At 42.3% G+C, this 19242-nt stretch overlaps 1 protein-coding gene across 18 annotated transcripts in view; it reads left to right on the top strand.

Moving 5' to 3' along the window:
- DTNA (dystrobrevin alpha) overlaps nt 1–19242 on the top strand; it is a 658854-nt gene that overhangs the window by 505482 nt on the left and 134130 nt on the right. For 8 of the 18 annotated variants that reach the window (XM_078687336.1, XM_078687333.1, XM_078687344.1 and 5 more), the window contains 4 exons: nt 4185–4282; nt 7758–7871; nt 17315–17411; nt 18134–18154. In XM_078687336.1, coding sequence (XP_078543462.1) covers nt 4185–4282; nt 7758–7871; nt 17315–17411; nt 18134–18154 — 330 coding nt within the window. The remainder of the gene's footprint in view (nt 1–4184; nt 4283–7757; nt 7872–17314; nt 17412–18133; nt 18155–19242) is intronic. The other 10 variants (XM_078687342.1, XM_078687345.1, XM_078687337.1 and 7 more) reach the window with 3 other exon arrangements.

Genomic DNA, 19242 nt, shown 5'->3' with positions numbered 1-19242 from the left:
GGAGAAGCAAGGCACTGACAGACAAACGCAAGAGCAGGGAAAGAAACACAGTATAGGGAGAGAAGCGAGGCAAGACTAAAGAAAAGACCAAAGAGGGACGAAGAGAAAGAAAGCCTTAGGGGAGGGAATTCGATAGGAGAAGAAAACAGTAAAGGTGGAGATATATATACGAGTGAGAGGCGATAACGGGGCTTTGGAGTGGGGTGTGTTTTTCCGAGCACTCTCCAGCGGTACTGCGCTACTAGCAGACAGCCACTATTAAAGTGAACATGCAAATTACACGCTCTGTATACAAATAACACCCGTATTGTCCCGCGAGTGCTGGTGGGCGATCTTGGCCACTATTAAAGTGAAGGCTCGCATTGCGCGCTCCGCATGCAAGTAGCGCCTGCCATTGTCCAACGAGTGCTGTGTGGGCGCGCTACAAATTCAAGTGCCGCCATTGTACACTGTAACTTACAGGATTTACATTGTTTACAGTGTTTGGAGGATGCTTACCGTGCTGTGCAATGCACATATATGGAGGCAACATCGCGGGGTGCACTCCCTGCTTCTGGTGCAGATGGCGATGAAACCGGAATGCAGGCAGCCTTCGTTGGGACATGGGCGGGGCCTGCCAAACAAACAGGAAGGGACCGCCGGAGAGGACGTCCGGAAACCTGCAGGCTCCATGCTGAAGTCGCGAGGCAAACTGCATAGCACCAGAGGCAAGACGGGGCTTCCGAGTGGTGAGGAGAGCCCCGCGGCGTGCCGAGGAGACGGCCAGGGAACCTGCAGACCAGTGAGACATGTGTGTAATGCGCACGCTGAAGGAGACGCCATGAGCGCGCACATCGGCTGTCTGATAGAGACGCCGTGAGCGTGCACATGGCCTGTCCGGGCGCCGTGAGAGTGCACATCACCTGTCCCACTTCCAAACTCAAGTCGGCACCAATAGATCTTGCTTAGTGAGGAGCTTCGCTACGTCGCTAGGCGTGACCTAAAAAGTACCTACATTTAGAAATGAGCTATGATGGACAGGGTGCCGTTGTCTTACGACTGTAAATTAATAAATGCAATAATACACATAATGGCAAATGAATTACTCCAGAGTTATCAAAGGGTATGTAAGGCTTTTATGTTTTTTTGTGTTTTAAAAACTGAACTCAAAAAGTAACGTTTTAGCGTGTGCCTTTCGTTGACTCAGATATGTACAATCCATCTCCAAAAATGTTTGGATCAAAATCTCACAAAATGTATAAAATAAAGTGATCGGTTTTGCTGTGGGCACCCCAGAGATCTTTTTTTGTATAAACTATTTATCTGCGCTTTTGAGTTCAGAAACAATGTTGGTGCTGTGCGAGTGTAAAGCAAATGCATTTACAAAAATGCTTTCTGTGTAAGCTTTTATTTAACGCCTTAGCCTAGAACCGTGTATAAAAAATAACAGAACAGAACAACGATTTTTGAATTCAGCATACATTTAAAATAAAAAAAATCTTTCAAAGTTGCATATTTTTCTAGCAGTGCATTTTATATGTCACTATTTTAGACAGATGTTTTCCAAACGAAAAGGTCACACCAGTGTCAGATGTCTGCTATCAGCACTATATCATAGCACATGATGACGTAGATCCTGTCACATAAACTCATATTACATAAAATATAAAGCCAGCTACCCGTGTTTTAGAGCATTTATATTGATGGCATATGTCTTCCTTTACTCTCCTTACCAAAACCTACCCTCTCGTCATCGTACTTCGCCCATGTTGATCTATTATGTTATTATTAGCTCCTGTACAAAAATGGTAAAGATCGACTATCAACTGACTCAGAACTTGAGGTCTCATAGACTCTTGTGGGAAACTAAGCTCCCACATTTTACTAGCATTGGGAGATGTATTTAACAACTATCCCTCTGACCGGGCACTAGCCCTGGCAGCACATAGGTTAGCCATTCTGTAGTATGACCCCCTTCCTCATGTTCTCTTTGTGCCCATTGACTATTTATTGCCAAGGCTATTAATAGCTCCATATGTATTTGTCGGGTTGATCAATTGCTTTGAGATTCATCACGTATGAATAATCTCTTAGTGTTGAAATTCAGGTTGTTATTTTTTCCTTTCAGGACATTAATTTATGGAAATTCGATTTAGACCTCGCATTTCCATGGTTTTTATTTACAGGGAGAGATCCCCGTGCATTATTAAGGTTTTTAATTCTTTTTAAAGATGTTACGAAGGTTAATCTTAATTAATAGTACGTTTACATTCAGTTCTTCCCTTTGGCTCATCCCTTCACACGAAACATTCCTCCTAAGTTTTACCCATTCCCCTAACTTAGCCCTTAACCTTAATTTTTTATACTTACCTGTCCCATCCCGTTTTTTCCCATTGTTTTTTGCTTTCCCTTTAGTATGCACAAGACTTTTTATCCCAAGGTTATAATACCGAAAAAGATGTGACAGAGCTCCACATGCTAGTGTTATACTTGGAATACACTTTTTCATGACAAGTAGTTAAGGTGAACCTTTCCACAGATATTGCTCTGTTAACCTTATTATTTTAATACACAATCAAACCCGAGCTCTTTCATAAGTACATTTAAACCTCAGCCCCGCGATGGCGGCCTTATTTACCTGCAACGCCTAAAGTCACCACCAGGGTGCTTAGTTGAGCTAGCACTGTAATGTATCAATATTCACAAAGTACGTCCCCTGTGATCATGCAGCTTGTCACGTGAGGTATCCACCCTAGTGCTTTGATCATTGTTGGCATCAGATGCTTGGCCAGGAGTTGATCTCTGCACCATAGGCGTCGTAAAGCGACAAATGTGGGGCATTTTAATGGCCAATTCAGAAAGGCATTTATGAGTAAGGAGAGTATCACTACATGTGTACTTTTTTATGTGCCTTTAGGTGTCTTTGTGAATCAGTCTTGAGTTGTCCAGCTTATTAGTAAAAGTGCGGACAGGACACAGTCTTTCTATTTGTCCTATATGTTTAGGAATGCTCCAGATATATTCCTGGTTTATTCCCACTTTAGTGGTCTGGGGTCAATTCACAAAGGCATTTAAGCGTGCATAAAAGGGTACAACAGGAGTTCTACTTTACAATCTCCAAGATGGCTTTGTGACTAGCTCCCTGGCGAATTATCTTGCCACCTGAAACAAGGTGTCTGCAGGACGTCCCTTGGCTCCTAATTATTTGTATACGCTGGGATGCATTAGTGATGGTCTGTCATGGGCTTTTTAAGTAACAGCAACAAACATAACACCTACAGTAGAGGGGGAAGAGCCACATTTATTTCATTTACCTCTGCCAGCATGAAGCCAGCTGGCAGCCACACATTAAAAAATCATCAAGGAAAGATGCAAGTGACTAACAAAGCACAACAGAGCAGTGAGTGTGAAATGTTAATAATTTTTTATACAGTGATTACTCAGGGTACTCCTGGGTTGATGTAGACAAATGTAAGGGATTACCCTTGCCATGGCATTACACTGTACGTGCATTTCTGTGGGAGAATCATTGCCTGTTCTCCGCATACACAAACAAACATGCAATGGTATTTGCCCTTCAGCTGCACGGAATGATCTTTATTCAGTTGAGGCGCAGCAACATTATCGCTTGGATGAAAAAAAGCATTCATCATCCATTTTCTGTCCTGGCAGAAAATCAATGGGTGCGCCATGTGATATACGGTTAGCCGGCACCGTAATAAGTCTGATCAGAGCCGAGCTGCCCTGTAGTGTATCACCATGCCAAGCAGCAGAAGCATCTCCGGACTAGGGTTTAACTGTATCTGTTCTAAATGACTTCCTTGAAGAAGGCAAATCGCACTGTTCGTGCATTGGACTACCCACCCCGCAAGGTAAGTCGTCTCAACTAGCGATCCAGGGATGAAGGCTATATCATGTCTGTGCTTTTTTCCACTGCTGAGAAATTTGCTAGGTCTGCATATCATTGTGTGTTGTTGTTTTGCCTCAAGGATGCAATATAAAACAGTTCTGATAGTGAATGACTGTCTTTCAGAAAATGTCTTAGGTCGGTTCTGTGATCTGGTCACCTCTGAATTTAACAGACCTTTATTTGGCAGGCTCGCGTCCTCCTAAAATGGGACCCCACCTAAGGGTGCTTGCTGTTTAGACCAGATGAAGTAGTTCATGCTGCAGATTTTCTTACATTGCCATCTCTTTCGCCACAGCAGCAAGCTCAGCAAAAAGGTGCTGCGGATATCTCCTTCACCATCGATGCAAATAAGCAGCAGAGACAACTGATCGCAGAGCTTGAGAATAAGAATAGGTAAGGGCTTTCGCAAGATAGGTAATCAAATATTGAAGGTGGAAAGGAGTCCATCGTCAGCAGAAGGCTGTGATGTCACATGCAGGGCGTTTGTAAATTGTGTATGCATGGCATCTTGCATGGGAGTTCTGCAACAAGAAACGACAAAAAAATCGGTTTCCAGATTTTGTCCTATAATCTGCTCGAAAAAACAGGTAGAGGAGACACAAACATAAAATAAAACTACAACGAAAACCTAAATTTTAAAAGTATAATATGCTATAGGAAAATTGAATTTGATGCATGATGCAATCTAGAGATTGAGTTGTCCCACCTTAGTTTTTACACCATTAACCCCATAAATAATTAAAATGACATTTCAAAAATCATAGCAATGGTATAAATATTTCCTTACCGAAGATTGGCTGTGCTTCATGAATATAATTTTAGCACTTTGGGGCCTCATGATAACCAGTAACTATAGCCATTGTTCCTTTTGGTTGTTTTGCATTAATAGGTCAACTTTGTAGTTTCTAGTTCTAAAATCAATCTCACTCTTCAGGTTACAAGTGCAATACACATTCATAAGACACATATTCCTCTCCTTAGTTTACAGCCAGAAATTTGATGCACATGCATACAGTAAATTAGTGACAAGGACTTCTCGATTTAATGCACATTTCAGCCAGATTCCTTGGCAAGAAAAACATTTGCTCTTTGGGATTTTTTACATTATTAATTAATATTCATTATTTTTTTTATTATTAAGTGCATCAGTAAGTGCACCAGTTAATCGTGCTCACATTGCAGGATGATTTTACTGAAACGACAAAAAATGAGAGGGACAGTGGTTGTGAGAGATACTATCTAAGTATCCTGTTTAAGGATTCCATCCATACACACCCTGTAAGAGGAAAGATGAAAGGGTGCTTGGATCACAGCCTATGAATCGTAAAGCTCTAATAAGCATTATTAGGAATATTTTAAGGAAGGGCTGCATCTGAATAGGAGGACTAAGAATGACTAGAATCTATTAGCAACTCTGTTTTATCAAGCTTTAAAAATCATAGAAGGATTTAATCCCATAGCCTACACCGTGTAAGTAATCCCATCCATCAGTTATAGCAAGAAGGAGGGATTTTGATGGCTACAATAGGTGCTATGGTCCGCTGCAGGACACGAGTACTTTTAAGAAAAGCATGATAGCACATTTTCAGGATGACATAGGGCGGCATTGGGTTCTCATTGGTTTTTATTTTGCTTCTGTTGCATGCATGTCTGCTGCTAATCTGTTTTAGAGATTTTAACAGATGATGACTTTAAGGAACAGTGTTTCTGGAGAAAAAAAATTAAATTGGTACTGTGACTGTGTGAGCAGAATGATATGTTTTAAACGTTATTTAATGTCTTTTTGATTCTAAATGTTTTGTAAGTCATAAAATATTTTCCTTCTGTGCTAAATAAGCTTTAAAAAACAACAAAGCAAAAACACAGGATTTAAAAACAAGCTGTATTTATTAGAAATGTTTTTTTGCTTTAGAGCATAGGGACACAATTTTTTTAATTTTCTTCAACAATTCCTTGCTTTCTGACTTTATTACTTTATATGAACTGAAACTGCCGCCTTGATCTGATGAGTTTGTCACAATGTTAACATAAACAGTGCCACGTTCTGCTAGTTTTGGCAATCAAACACTTTCACACTCCTAGGCGGGTCAGGCCACAGTTTCTCTGTGTTACCATTACAAACATAACACCTGTATTCTACAGATGTTCGGCCTTCAGCATAGGAGGGAGTCCAGGGTTTGAAGAAGGGTTGTTGATACCTATTTGCATCACTTGTTCTTCCTTCGTTTCTTCTGGGTGGGGGTTAAAAAAATCTTTCTGCCTATGACGATCTACTTGGTTTGGGTAGTCTATAGCAGGGGTTCTTAATCTGTAGACCGAGAACCCTTGTGGGACCGCAAGGCTAACTTACAGGGTCCATAACTGTTATGCAAAACTAAATAATAATTAAAAGAATACATTACAATTAATAAAGTCTATACAAATTAAGAAGGCAAATTTATTTTTATTTTTTACTTTTTCCATGTTTGATTCTGAATTAAGCAAAATATTTCAATATTTGAGCATTTGTTTCGTGCATACTTGCTTTTGCATCTTGTGTTTTGTTGTGTGGTTCAGATCACAGAAATTGCTTAGGCTGGCGGTCGCCGCCTTCCAATAATGAGTCAGTGGGGGGATCCGTGGATTCCAGAAATGATTCAGTTGGGGTCCACACAAGTGAAAAGGTTAAGGAGCTCTAGTTTATAGAAAGCTGAAAAGTCAGGTTTGCCTCTGTTTCACCAGTAGTGTAATTCAAATTAACTTGTGCCGATTTTGAACTGTTTGAGGTGGACACATACTTTCAGAAATGACCCAAATTTATTGCAAGTAAAAGAATCTGTGAGGTGTGTGCGGTAATCGTGGAAATGCTAATCCCTGGGGAAGTTTATTTATAAATAAATGATATTCTGTGTTGTAACCCTTTAACTCCCGCGTGCATGGCTCTTTGTAGATATCGGTGAGCAGTTTCTTTTGTAGTGGCAGAGTTGCTCGGGTTTGTAAAGGGACAGATTAACACTTCTGTAGCACGCTTGCTTCAATGCCTGCTGTTCATTAACCCCCCAGCAGCTCGGGTGCAGTTTGTTCCTTTACATAGTGATTTCGCTCTGATTTTAAAGCCTTCACTTCCCACATCACTAAACAGTAATAATGAGGGATCTTTAATGGCAATAATATGCATCGTGCTCACGGTCTGCAAGCATACTGAACAGTATGTCGTAAGTTTGTAGTAAATGCTTTTCATAGCACTCCCACAAAGACCGATCTGCATGCAAGGAGTCCCATTCACCATCACAAGCCCTAGAAAAACGGAAATGCTGTCTCTTAGCAACACCGTTTGCAATGATGGATGACAGTCCTGGACCATAAATAAAGATCTCCTGACAGCTAAAGTCACCAGGCACCAATAATGCGTATTAAATGATTTCTAAACAAGCAATGCATCTTGGTCTTCATTCATCATTTCAATATTTGCAAAATACAATCTTGGTTTTGTGAGAAGAATTATGAGAAATCTCTTTAGATTAAAAACACACCTTTTTCATATAAATAAAATAGACTCTTGCAAAGATAGCAGTGTTATTTGGCTAATGCAGAAATGCTTCCATGCATGAACCGGTGATGGTATTATAAGTGGGTTGTTTACACCCCATAGTACAAAACGCGCCATGGGAAGCGCGTAAATTGGGAGTTTAGAGAAAGTCAGCAGAATGTATCATGGACTGTGCCCCAGCCCTCCTTACCCCACAGAAACACCGATGTTCTGAGAAATGTCCTCTTATTCCACTAGATCAATACACCTTTAACGTTGAAGTAGTGAAGGAGATTTTATAGGAAATGTAACCTAATGCTTGCTCCTTTTCTCCTCCTACTCCCTTCTTCTCCCCCCAAGAGAAATCTTACAAGAGATCCAGAGACTACGGTTGGAACATGAGCAGGCCTCACAGCCTACTCCGGAGAAGGCGCAACAGAACCCTACTCTCCTGGCAGAGCTGCGGCTCCTCAGGTTAGTTACTAGTAGCTGCGCGTTCTGCTCCAAGGTATGTGCTCTACGGTTGCCGAGGACATGTCAAAGACCAGCGGATGTGCCAAAGCTCACAGTATGCTGAAAAGATCACTAGTGCTATGAATGCAAACAATAGATCCTGAAAAAAGAAAGTCAGGTGTGCACCAAACACTGAGGTTTGGTGTCTTGGAAACTGATGGGGTGCAAATACTATACCCATTTTGCTTTGAGAAAGCAAGTGTAGTCACATCTATGGTTTTCCAGGTATATCTGATTGAAAGCATGGACATTATGAAATATTGCAGTGTTTGGACTTTGCCACAGTACCCAGGTGCATTAATTACCCTGCAGTAGCAAATAATATATGTTTTTATCAGACTGCAGAATATGTTTTTGTCACTTCACTGAATTAGTGCACAATAAATACCATGTTTCTCTGTCTCATCACAGAAATGTCATTCCTAATTTGTATGACATGAGAAATTACTCTTATTTTAAATATTGTAGTAGCAACTTTCTTCATCACCACACTTAAGTCTACATTGCCATGACAGTTTCTGCACTGCACGAAGAAAACACACATTTCCATAGCATGTTCTGCACTTCCACAGGTAATCACGCATTGGCATGCCAGTTTTTAGGTCTCGCCTCTCAATTAACCCTGGGCGAAGCACTACGCTACGCTCGCGGAGTTTGCGAAGTTTTCGCAACTTCGCACTACGCGAGCTGCACGTAGCACAGTGCGAACATGCGTAGTGCAGCGTAGCGTAGTGCAGCGGTCATTTTTTGCTTGTTCGCGGTCCTGAACGTCATGTTCGCGACCGCGAGCAAGCAAAATGACATCCCGGCGAGATTCTCAATGCGAGGAGGTCAGGTTGCTCATTGTGAGTGGTTGCGCATGCTCGCGACCGCTCTCAATGAGAAACTACCTGTTCGCGTTGAGAAAGCTGCCGCTCGAGTAATAATCTACTCGAGCAGCAGAAAACTACAGCTCGCACTGTGCAAGATGCCGTTTTCAATGCTTGCACAGTGCCGGATGCTTGTCCGCACTGTGCAATCATTGAAAACGCATCTTGCACAGTGCGAACATGCTACTACGCAGCTCGCGTAGTGCTACATGAAGTTCGCGTAGTGCGAAGTGCACTTCGCGTAGCGCTACTTCGCGAACTAAGCCCACCCCTACAGTCATGCAGTGCATGTGCGTTTTAGGTCATTGCGCAAGTGCAAGCCCTAAAAAGCGCGTGCACATGCCACCAGCCGCCTGCCTTGCATTACTACATCAAAGGCAGCCCAGCCTCCCTCCCGCAGCCCCTGCTGCTTCACACCCTCATCGCCGCTCTCCCCGCTCCGCCCCCTGCTGCAGTTTCACGGCCGCCAGGCTCGCATTTCTCCTCCCCCTCCCCAGCCGCCAGCACCTCCCCTCTCTCTCCCTGCAGTTTCGGCTGTGTCTCCCTTTATTTTACTTTTCTTGTTTACTCATGCCTTTATCCCACTTCCCACTAGCTCCCTCTCTTTCTCTTTTTCTAGAATCTCTTATTTATATTCCTGTTCCTCCGCCGGCTTTGTCCATTCTTTTACCCCTTCTGTGCAGCTTAATGCAGCCATGTTTTGCGGTCCTTGTGATGCTGCTGGCCTCTCTGTACCCTGGTTCACCTTCAGACACCTCCCTGTTTTCATCTCAGTCTGATCTTCTCTTCTCCACACTCAACAGTACAATAACGGTTCATGGTCTTAAATTATGTGCAAATCCTGCGGTCATTTGTTAATATTTCCGACGTCAGCCATTGTGCACGTGAAATCTTCAGAGTAGCGTTCCCGTCTTTCCTCTGATCTGGGGCAGCATACGAGGAAGTAATTTAGTTTTCATTAATACCAAGGACACGTTACTGACAGATTTGATGCAGTTCTGTTTCCTGATCTGCCCGTGCCACCAGTCGCGTAGCTTCTATTTGTGCGGCAGGTGCAGTGGCACCGGGGCACACTGCACTCATGTGATTGCTGTATTTCAAAGTTCAAACAGAGGCGACAGAGTCTTTTCTTTTCTTGCAATAGGGCCCGTGACCCACGGGCTACGCCACTGCGTGCCACCCTCCCTGGTCTGCAGTCACAGACTCGTGACTTTTCTCCTCCCCCTCCCCAGCCGCCAGCACCTCCCCTCTCTCTCCCTGCAGTTTCGGCCGTGTCTCCCTTTATTTTACTTTTCTTGTTTACTCACGCCTTTATCCCACTTCCCACTTGCTCCCTCTCTTTCTCTTTTTCTAGAATCTCTTATTTATATTCCTGTTCCTCCGCCGGCTCTGCCCATTCTTTTACCCCTTCTGTGCAGCTTAATGCAGCCATGTTTTGCGGTCCCTGTGATGCTGCTGGCCTCTCTGTACCCTGGTTCACCTTCAGACACCTCCCAGCGCATTATGCAGTCTTACAGTTCTTCCCTGTCCTCCTATGAAATCATCTAAAATGGCACGTCATGTACTGACTTTGTTAGGCTACTAGGGTGAATTAAGTGTTGTAAATATTTAAACAAATTAGAATAATTAGCCAGCATGAAATGTGTTCACATGTCACATGGCAGTGCATTTTCACAAAACTAAACGTTTGTATTTACAAGCCTGTTTCTTTTTATAGTCATGTAAATACAACACATATTACATTACAAATGCTATAGGTGTCACGTTTGCAAAAAGTTAAAACTATTGGCATTGTAAATGACAAAGCTATTAATTTTGATATTTTCAAGACCAACACATAAAAAAAATTGTCATTTACAAAACCAATAGCTCCAACTTTTCTAATGCGAGACCTATTGCATTTCCAATGCTTGTTACATTGTGGCATTTAACCAAACATTGCCATTCCAGTTTCTCAATTGCCCTAAAGCACTCAAGTTTCTACACTGCCCCGGTGTACGTCACCATTGAGCTCCGGTTTTAAGGCGGGCTTTGACCCCCAGACTTACACAGCGTAAGGTAGGAAGGGGTAGCAGGATTATCTAGTAGGCAAAATGCTCCAGCGTGAGCTCACTTCTCTCACCACAAGGTGTAAAATGCAAAGTGTAAAGGATTTCCAGCTACCCAAAACTGTTAGTGGGTGAAGTGACGAAACTGAAAGTTAGGGTAAAAATTAGTCAGGTGAGCCCCGGTCATTTTATTCATTGGTTTATTAAAACCTGATTTAACACATTAAGCCTGGCCAGGCCGAAGTTGAGTAGGAATGTTACCCCAGCCAGTTGTTGACCTCTTGGTTGGTTGTTGGTTGTTGGAGGGCTAGATTTCCTACTCTGCAGTTGGCCACACTACTCAAAGTGGAAACTGGAGAGAATAATGCTATGTAATTCAGTTCTTGGCATTCCAACAGAGGCCAGGCGCTTTGAGCAGAGCACAAGGACACACAGGCTGCAGGGGTTCTTGCACCCCAACCTGAGAATCCCTTTCACTGCAGTCCAGGAAATGAAGGGACATGGACATTCACACACGATGAGGCCGGCGCTTCAGTAACTCGCGCTAAGACAGCAACTTTATAGCGTGACCTGGTGAAGTCGCTAAATTACTGAAAAAGCCGCAAGATGGCTTTTTTTTAGTGGGAGTGGAGTGCTCCAGCTGGCAGAAACTTTGCCTAGGCTGCTAAAAATTATTGCACTGATCCTGCACAGAAACAGCCACATCTCGCTCTCACAAATAAGCTAACTCTTCCTAATATGAAAAGAATCAAAACCAAGTGAGTCACGCAAGAATACATGCCAGAAAGAGACATTCTCACAAAGACGTGTCTGTATTTCTTAATCTCCACAGGGGACATGTTGTCCAATAGTAACTCATGCCCAGCGGTGTCAAGTCAGCTTCTATATCCATAAAGCACTAGCAGACTGATTAGAGGTCAAACAGCAACCTTGGAGAAACTGGTTAATCTATGGATAAGTATATGTGCTATGTATATTTATTTATTTTATTTATTTATTTCATTTGTATGGCGCAACAGCTACCCTGAGGGTTTCCCGGCGCCTTGGATCGAAACATAAACCAGGTGGAGTGGACTATGAATCTTAATTTTGGTCGAAAAGCCATGCCTTGATACCTTTTCGGAATGTTATATAGTTAGGTTCCAGTCGTAGTTTTAGTGGAATCGAATTCCATAAAGCTGGTGCCAAATATCCGAAGGAGCGTCCGCCCATTCGTGCTCGTTTAAATCTCGGAACAACAAATTTCGCCAAATGTGTTGATCTAAGATTACGGGCTGGGATGTATTTTTGGACCAGCTTACACAGGTACGCTGGGGCTTCTCCGGTGTTTATCTTAAACATATAACATAACGCTTTAAACTTGGTTCTGTTGGCCATTTTGAGCCAATGTAAATTGCGTAAAAGTTCAGAGACATGCGCCCTCCTTGGTAGATACAGAAGCACCCTCACTGCCGCATTTTGGACGACCTGTAGTCGTCGTATGGTCTCTTTATTGGTACCAAGGAGAAGAATGTTCCCATAATCCAGCCTTGAGCCAATCAAGGCCTGCACTACAGTTCTTTGTGCGCCTTCAGGAAGTTGCCATAGGATTTTCTTTAGCCATTTTAAAATGGCGAAGCAGACTGACGCTGTTTTGGCTACGTGATCACGCATCGACAGTTTGTCATCAATCAGTATTCCTAGATTTCTAGCCGAGGGAACTGCTATTGGCGGGGGACCCATTTCTGTGGGCCAGTGTGTTTGTCCCCAGAGCTCTTTTTGTTCTCCGAAAATTAATAGTTCCGTTTTGTCACCATTTAATTTTAGTTTTTTGGATTGCATCCACTTCGCTATGTTCTGTAGCCCAGAGCGTAGGGAAGAGATCTTACTGTTTTCAGTAGTTGATAAGGAGAATACTAATTGAGTATCGTCTGCATATGAAAAAAAGTGAGTCCAAATTTTTCTGCAATACCCGCTAGAGGGGTGATGTAAATATTAAATAATAGTGGGCTGAGGATTGACCCCTGTGGGACTCCATAAGGGGAGGACATTGTATTGGAGATGTTATTTTGGGAAAAGACCTGATAAGATCGTTCTGTTAAAAAATTACTAAGCCAATCCAAAGCTAATCCTCTCACCCCTATCTCCTTCAGGGTTTCAAGTAGCATTTTATGAGATATGGTGTCAAAGGCGGAACTCAAATCTAAAAGAATGAGTGCCACAGTGCCACCAGTATCGAGCTTTTGACGTATCGTTTCCGTCACTCGTAATAGGGTGGATTCGGTTGAGTGCCCAACTCTAAAGCCCGACTGTGAGGAATGAAGAAGGTTATTGGAGTTAATGAATTCTGCTAACTGTCGGTTTACATGTTTTTCTAAAATTTTAGAAAATATCAAGAGCAGCGAAACCGGTCTAAAATTGGAAAATATTTCTGGGTCACTATTTGTTTTTTTCAGTAGTGGTACTACCATCGCATGCTTCCATTCGGTAGGTACTGCAGCTTCTCTTAGTGATGCGTTCAGTGATGTATATAAATGCAACGGCTGGTTCACCTATTGTAGTATGTCTTGTGTGAGCTATCTGTCTGATTTTTTAATGCCAGCTTTTGAAGGCTTTAAGATTCAAGTTAACTCCAGGCAAAACACAAGAAAATATAATTATATTTTCGAAGTGCAGCAAACCTGACTCGAGTGTACGAAGCTTACAGCTGAGCAGCTGTTTTGTATACTTGCTTGTGACTTAATACTGCAAAAGATTAGAACGATATGTGGATTTTGAGAAGTATAACTGGGTCACAATGTGGCCTCTTCAGCTTCTCTGATATCTTTGAGCAGGTCTTCAGATAACATCAGTTTTACGCAGCGATGGTCCGAAGTGGCTGGGTTCTTCCTTATCACCACTGCTGTAATGCAACTTAATAACTACAAGATCTTATTCAAACCTTGATTGGAGAAGTATAATTCACACTCATATATCAATGCGTGCATTCTGCCTGTTACACACTTTGACTCAGGATGAAACCATGCTTGCAGAAGTTCTGACTTCCGGGTGTAAATCATACTTTTTCCAGATAACATTTATTTTGATGCAAAATAGTTTCTACCGGAGACAAGTTCAGAGGGCACTTCTTCCTCGCAGAATCTCCACCCGAAAAATGAACGTGGAAGAGTGGAAAGAGGCCTGCACTCAGCCAGGTCATCCAGTTACCTCAGTCCTCTCCCTCCAGTCAATTCTGCCTAACACATGAGCTACAGGGAGAAGAAGGAGGGAACTTAAGTTATAGGAGATCACCCTGGCCTGGTCATACTCATCTGTCACACATACAAACATGTTCTTATCCATGTGCACACTTGAGGGAGTTTAGACTGCACACATAACCATTGAGGAACTAGATATAAGTAGTTCACGTGTTCACCTTCCCCCATATTCTTTATTTTCCTTTTTAAACCACTTCACAAACTCTAAGGGCAACTGTGCCAGTGCCAAAGTGTGAAGTGTCATCATTAGAGTGCAGTAATTGAAAAGTGAAAAATCATTTAGGGGTGCAGTACCTGTTAGATATAGCAAAGGCTATGTATTTTACCTTTTGGAAAGAAACTAATGAAATTAAATACATATTTTAATTTGCAAGTTTAGTGAATGTGATGATGATGGGAAAATGTAATCTACATTGTCATACATTTCTGATATATCAAATAATCTGCAAAGCAGTGGCTGGTTACTGAACCTTTAAAAGAATCTGGCAAATCACTCAATTTTTGAGCACTTTCTGAAATCAGGCCGACAATCATTTCAAAATGGAGAGAAATAGGACACAGACCTGCGAAGGAACTGAAACATGTTGAATGGAATGAAGCATGTCAGACATTAAAAGTCGTTGTAACAATCTCAGACATGCGTGAAAGTACAAAAGCCTCATTTTTTTATAAATTGCTGTTTAAAGAGGTTTTGGAAGAAGGTTATAGTGACAGTGAAAGAGATAACTAGCTAAAAAAATGTGTGTACTTCTGAATAATGTCTCCAAGCCTAATTCCAAGGAGTAAAGGGGAAACAAATTCTAACATTGCCATTTTTACTTTTATCCTATTCAACAGGTCAGCTGTGATTTATTTTCTTTTTATTTGAAATATTTCAGTGGCAAAGGAGTACTTTGCGGCCTGAAAAGAATCGAGCTTTATTAGGGTGATAACGACCAATAGGATTAAAAATAATATAGTGTCCTTTTCACCAAGACAAATTCCTTTGTGAATCGGTCTCTTGGTCTACAAGAAACTACTAGGATCCCACAGGACTAACTTCCTCCACTAGGGCCATGATCCCTAATGAGGACCACCAAATGGAACTTGAAGCCAGAAATGTGGCCCAGTGATGTCATAAGCGATTAAAAGGCATCTCCCTGTAGTAACTCCAGACAAAAACACTGAATCATTTCAAAATATAAACTCCCCGGCAGCCCATCTGGCAACCAAACACAAAAAAAGAAAAACAGATATAGAACAAAAAACAACTCCAAAGTAAAATTAAGGGAAATAATACATAATAATTCGTACTCAAACAATGCCCAAAGCTATGGCTGAAGCCAGCCTCAAGTTATACAAAGAATATCAGGAGACATCAATGTGCAACTGAATTCCAGGCACTTTGCTCCCTACAGTGCTGTTGAAGGTTGAAGTAAAAGCTCTTCCGTTAGTTGCAGAGAGGGAGGATAGAAATAGAATGTAACCTTGTCGACTGTATAGGTATGCCGTGGTCTTAGTGTGTGTCGCATATTCTCCCCGAACAATTCACTGGCAGCCCACCTCCAACCAGAGTCAAGATTCCTGAAGCAAGCTCACTAGAGACAGTGCATTTATACTTCCAAACCTTCACATTTAAACGAGCTGGGGTTGAGATGAATCGGTGCACATATGCGAGTCCCGTTAATGATGGCACCAACATGACATTAAACAAAAGACTGAATTATGGACAAAACTACGGAAAAGGAAATACATGATTTAATGCTCGTGGGAAGGAGACATTGGTTTATTGTCTGAGGTTCTTTGGTGTGGTGAGCTCACCAAAAACCAAAGCAAACGGGAGGAGTTACTAAGACCTTGCCAGGTCTTCTCTGAAGCGAGAGCAGATATTAAGAATTGAATAGCGAAATCTGCCTTTTAAATTCTTGGAGAAAATAAGAAAAACTGTTTTTCTGGGCAGACAGAGATATGCTGCCCCCATCCAGGCGTTGCTAAGTTGAAGAATGCCTCTCGGGCAATGGATATCCTCATTGGCAATACCCAAAGCTAGGACATGGAAATCTTTAACGGGGCCTCTGATTGTGAATTGGTTTGAGACTTGAAAACACAGTCCTCTGTGGACTTAGATGTAATGAGGAAACAGCTGTGCTCAAATGGGAGTCCTTTGAGAATTCATTACTGTATGTGATAGATGTAATGCTGTCACAAAAAGCCATTCATGCCATTGAGATCAAATCAAGATAAAAATTAATTTAACAGATACCCAAATTGAGATGGATGGGCGGTGAGCGTACAATGGGGCAACATCGAACCAACTATCTAAAATGTATTACTGTGCAAATAAGAATTATTAAAATGGTTTGGTGTCGGTGGATGTGATATTGAGACTGTGAATTCTCTACTTAAATCTTAATTTGTTTTAACCCCTTGGCTGCGGGGCACATTCCCCAGCTGTGCTGGGGGCAGGGTGGGCGCGCACAGCGCACCGGTGCTCATGACGAGCTCAGCTCGTCATGAGCACACGGGAACCGTGGTAGCATGGGAGGGGTTAGAGATCGTTAACATGAAATTTCTCATGGTTTTGAATACAATTTAGGAGGCATGCATGCATTGCTAGTGGCGTGGTCTTAGAACTGAAGTCTATAGGTAAAATTGCCAATGGAGTAACATCAAAGTATACTTTACAAAGAGGGTGTTGAATCCATAAATCTGAAGTCCAGAAATAACATCAGTAAGGAATAGTAAGCATCGGAGAATCAACAGATTAAATAATACAGTCTGACTTCAATCTGAGAAATGCCTGTCTTTGTGGCTTGGTGAACTGTAACAAGCACAGATATCAATGGTATGGATTCATATGTGTCTCGGGGCTACGTGTCACATATATAGTTGTGTCTAGCTGTCTCTTGTCCTTGAGTCTAGAAGAGTTGCCTGTGTCACAGGGCATCAAGGTGACAGGCTGGACTTGTCATGAGTGGTTGGCCATCCCAAATTGTGCATGGTCGACTATACCTCTGTTTCCTCCCCTGTATTCGGCTACGCCACCAGATACTGTTTTTTGGCAGACATGAACACACTGCACAGGGATAATGGGGAAGCTGCAAATTGTCCGGTTTATTATAGCCTGCATAGAATCTAAGGGTTGAGCCTATGCGCTCCTCGCTTCTGCCTAGTACAAGCAGTCCCTGAAGCGGAGGCTGCTGGTCGCGGGCACAAGAATATAGCGTTGTAAAGGTGTTCACAAATACTGATGTCCTCTGCTTGTTTTTCAGACAACGAAAGGATGAGCTTGAGCAGAGAATGTCTGCTCTGCAGGAGAGCAGGAGGGAACTGATGGTGCAACTGGAAGGACTGATGAAGCTGCTGAAGGTAACCAAGTGTCCAGGCTCAGTGTGACTTTGGCCCTGAGAAGGGGCAGTAGAGGGGAGCACCAAGACAGGAAAAGCCCCGGCCGGGGAGTGGCGGCTCAGGAAAGTGGGCCCAAGATGATGTGTGGCAATACATAAATGGCCAAAAGGGGGGACGTGTCAGTAGAGACGGGGCAAAAAATAGGATGTGCAGTTACAGAACGAACTAAAGTTGGGGAGTAGAAGTACAGAAACACCGCCAAACATGGAGTGTCAGAGTCACATATCCCAAAATGGGAGTGGAAGGACAGAAGTGAGCCAAAATGGAGTGACAGTGTCAAAGTTCCCCCAGATGAGCTGTTGCAGGATAGGAATGTACTCTTTTTCAAACACTATAGTGAGGAAAAACGAAAATACACAACAATATTATTGTCTTTCTTTTGTCGGTTTCGAATACTTTTTGGCAAATTTACACATCATGATTTAGGTACAAAGTGCCAAGGGGTCCAAATAGTGGCAGCACAAATGTATTTATATGTGTGTTCGATAGAATGGATTTGATGAAGAAACATAATGCACACACACTGTTTTTAAAGCTGATTTTGCACACTTAATTAGAAAGAATACAGTTTTGCTAAAGACGTGTTGCTATATCGTAAAACAAATAGTGGGACAATTAGAACCTCACATTTTGTTTGCTAGGCAACATTCTAACTTTTTTTTGCTGGTCCAACCTTTCCACAGGAAGAAGAGCTGAAGCAGGGAGTAAGTCCAGACCCTCTGGTGTAGGCCAGACTAACTTTTGAGCCCATCTGCACCTTGCATTGGTTGTGAATATTATTGCATGCTGCGTTTGCTTTTGCCCTGGCGTGAGTGTGAAAACTAAGTAATCTGCCAAGCTTCAAGCCTACTCTGGTAATCACAGTTTGATTATTTGATTAATCATTTATAGAAGCTTCAACAATAAGAATCCCCCGTGAAAACTAGAAAGAACAACCGGTCCTCAAAATGTACTTAGAGTTAACATTAGAGAAATCTTGAGTGGAATCTCGTGTCTTTGTCTATGGCTCTTTAAGGGTGTAAAGTTTTGTTCTACAGACTCAACCCCACCGTAGTATTAATAGTCCAATTACTTATTTCTGTTGCTACTGGGCACTAACTGGCCCTTATTTTTGGAGATTATCTGGATATCACAGGTTTCTGTCAGTCCTCCAGAAATAAAAATGTACAGACAGACTCCAATTTAGAGGCAGTTTTCAAAATGGCTGCCATTCTCTTCTTTGTGCCTACTTCACAAACAGATGGGTTGTGCGCCATGTGCAAGTATTGCGATCATTGTTTCTAAACAAACTGTTGCCTAATACACAAATGTTTCCCACAAACCTGTTGCCACTCTTTGGATAATCATCTCCCAAATGCCCATTGCACTGCCTCGTTCGGATTTTTCAGCATTATTGTGGTACCTTTTTTGACCAACATCTTTTTTACATCTTGGCTTTGTCACCATCACCATTAGTGTTCATTAGTAGGTTGCTCCTACAAGCATCTGTTGTACCTAAAATTGATGAGTCAAAGACAGGTCATAAGCTCCTATACCTTATTTTAATCCATCATGAGTAGTGCACAGTCTGTAATGTCCTCTTTCTTTAAGGAGAGTAGATATGTCATGTCACATTGAGGACACTAGGACCTTGCAGATAGTAATCTTTCCAGGTCCACAGCAAGGACATCAATTCCTGTGCATGACTCAATAGAACATGAGAGTGAGGAACTGGCGTTATACCATAGGGCAGCATGGTAGGAGACGATCTCCCCTGAATTAAAAGGTCAGCCGTGTTAGAGAGGGTGCCACA

This window comes from Lissotriton helveticus, chromosome 4_1, assembly GCF_964261635.1.
Source record: "Lissotriton helveticus chromosome 4_1, aLisHel1.1, whole genome shotgun sequence".
Lineage (NCBI taxonomy): Eukaryota > Metazoa > Chordata > Amphibia > Caudata > Salamandridae > Lissotriton > Lissotriton helveticus.
The sequence above is the reverse complement of the archived record's forward strand: the minus strand, read 5'-3'. Positions and strand labels throughout refer to the sequence as shown.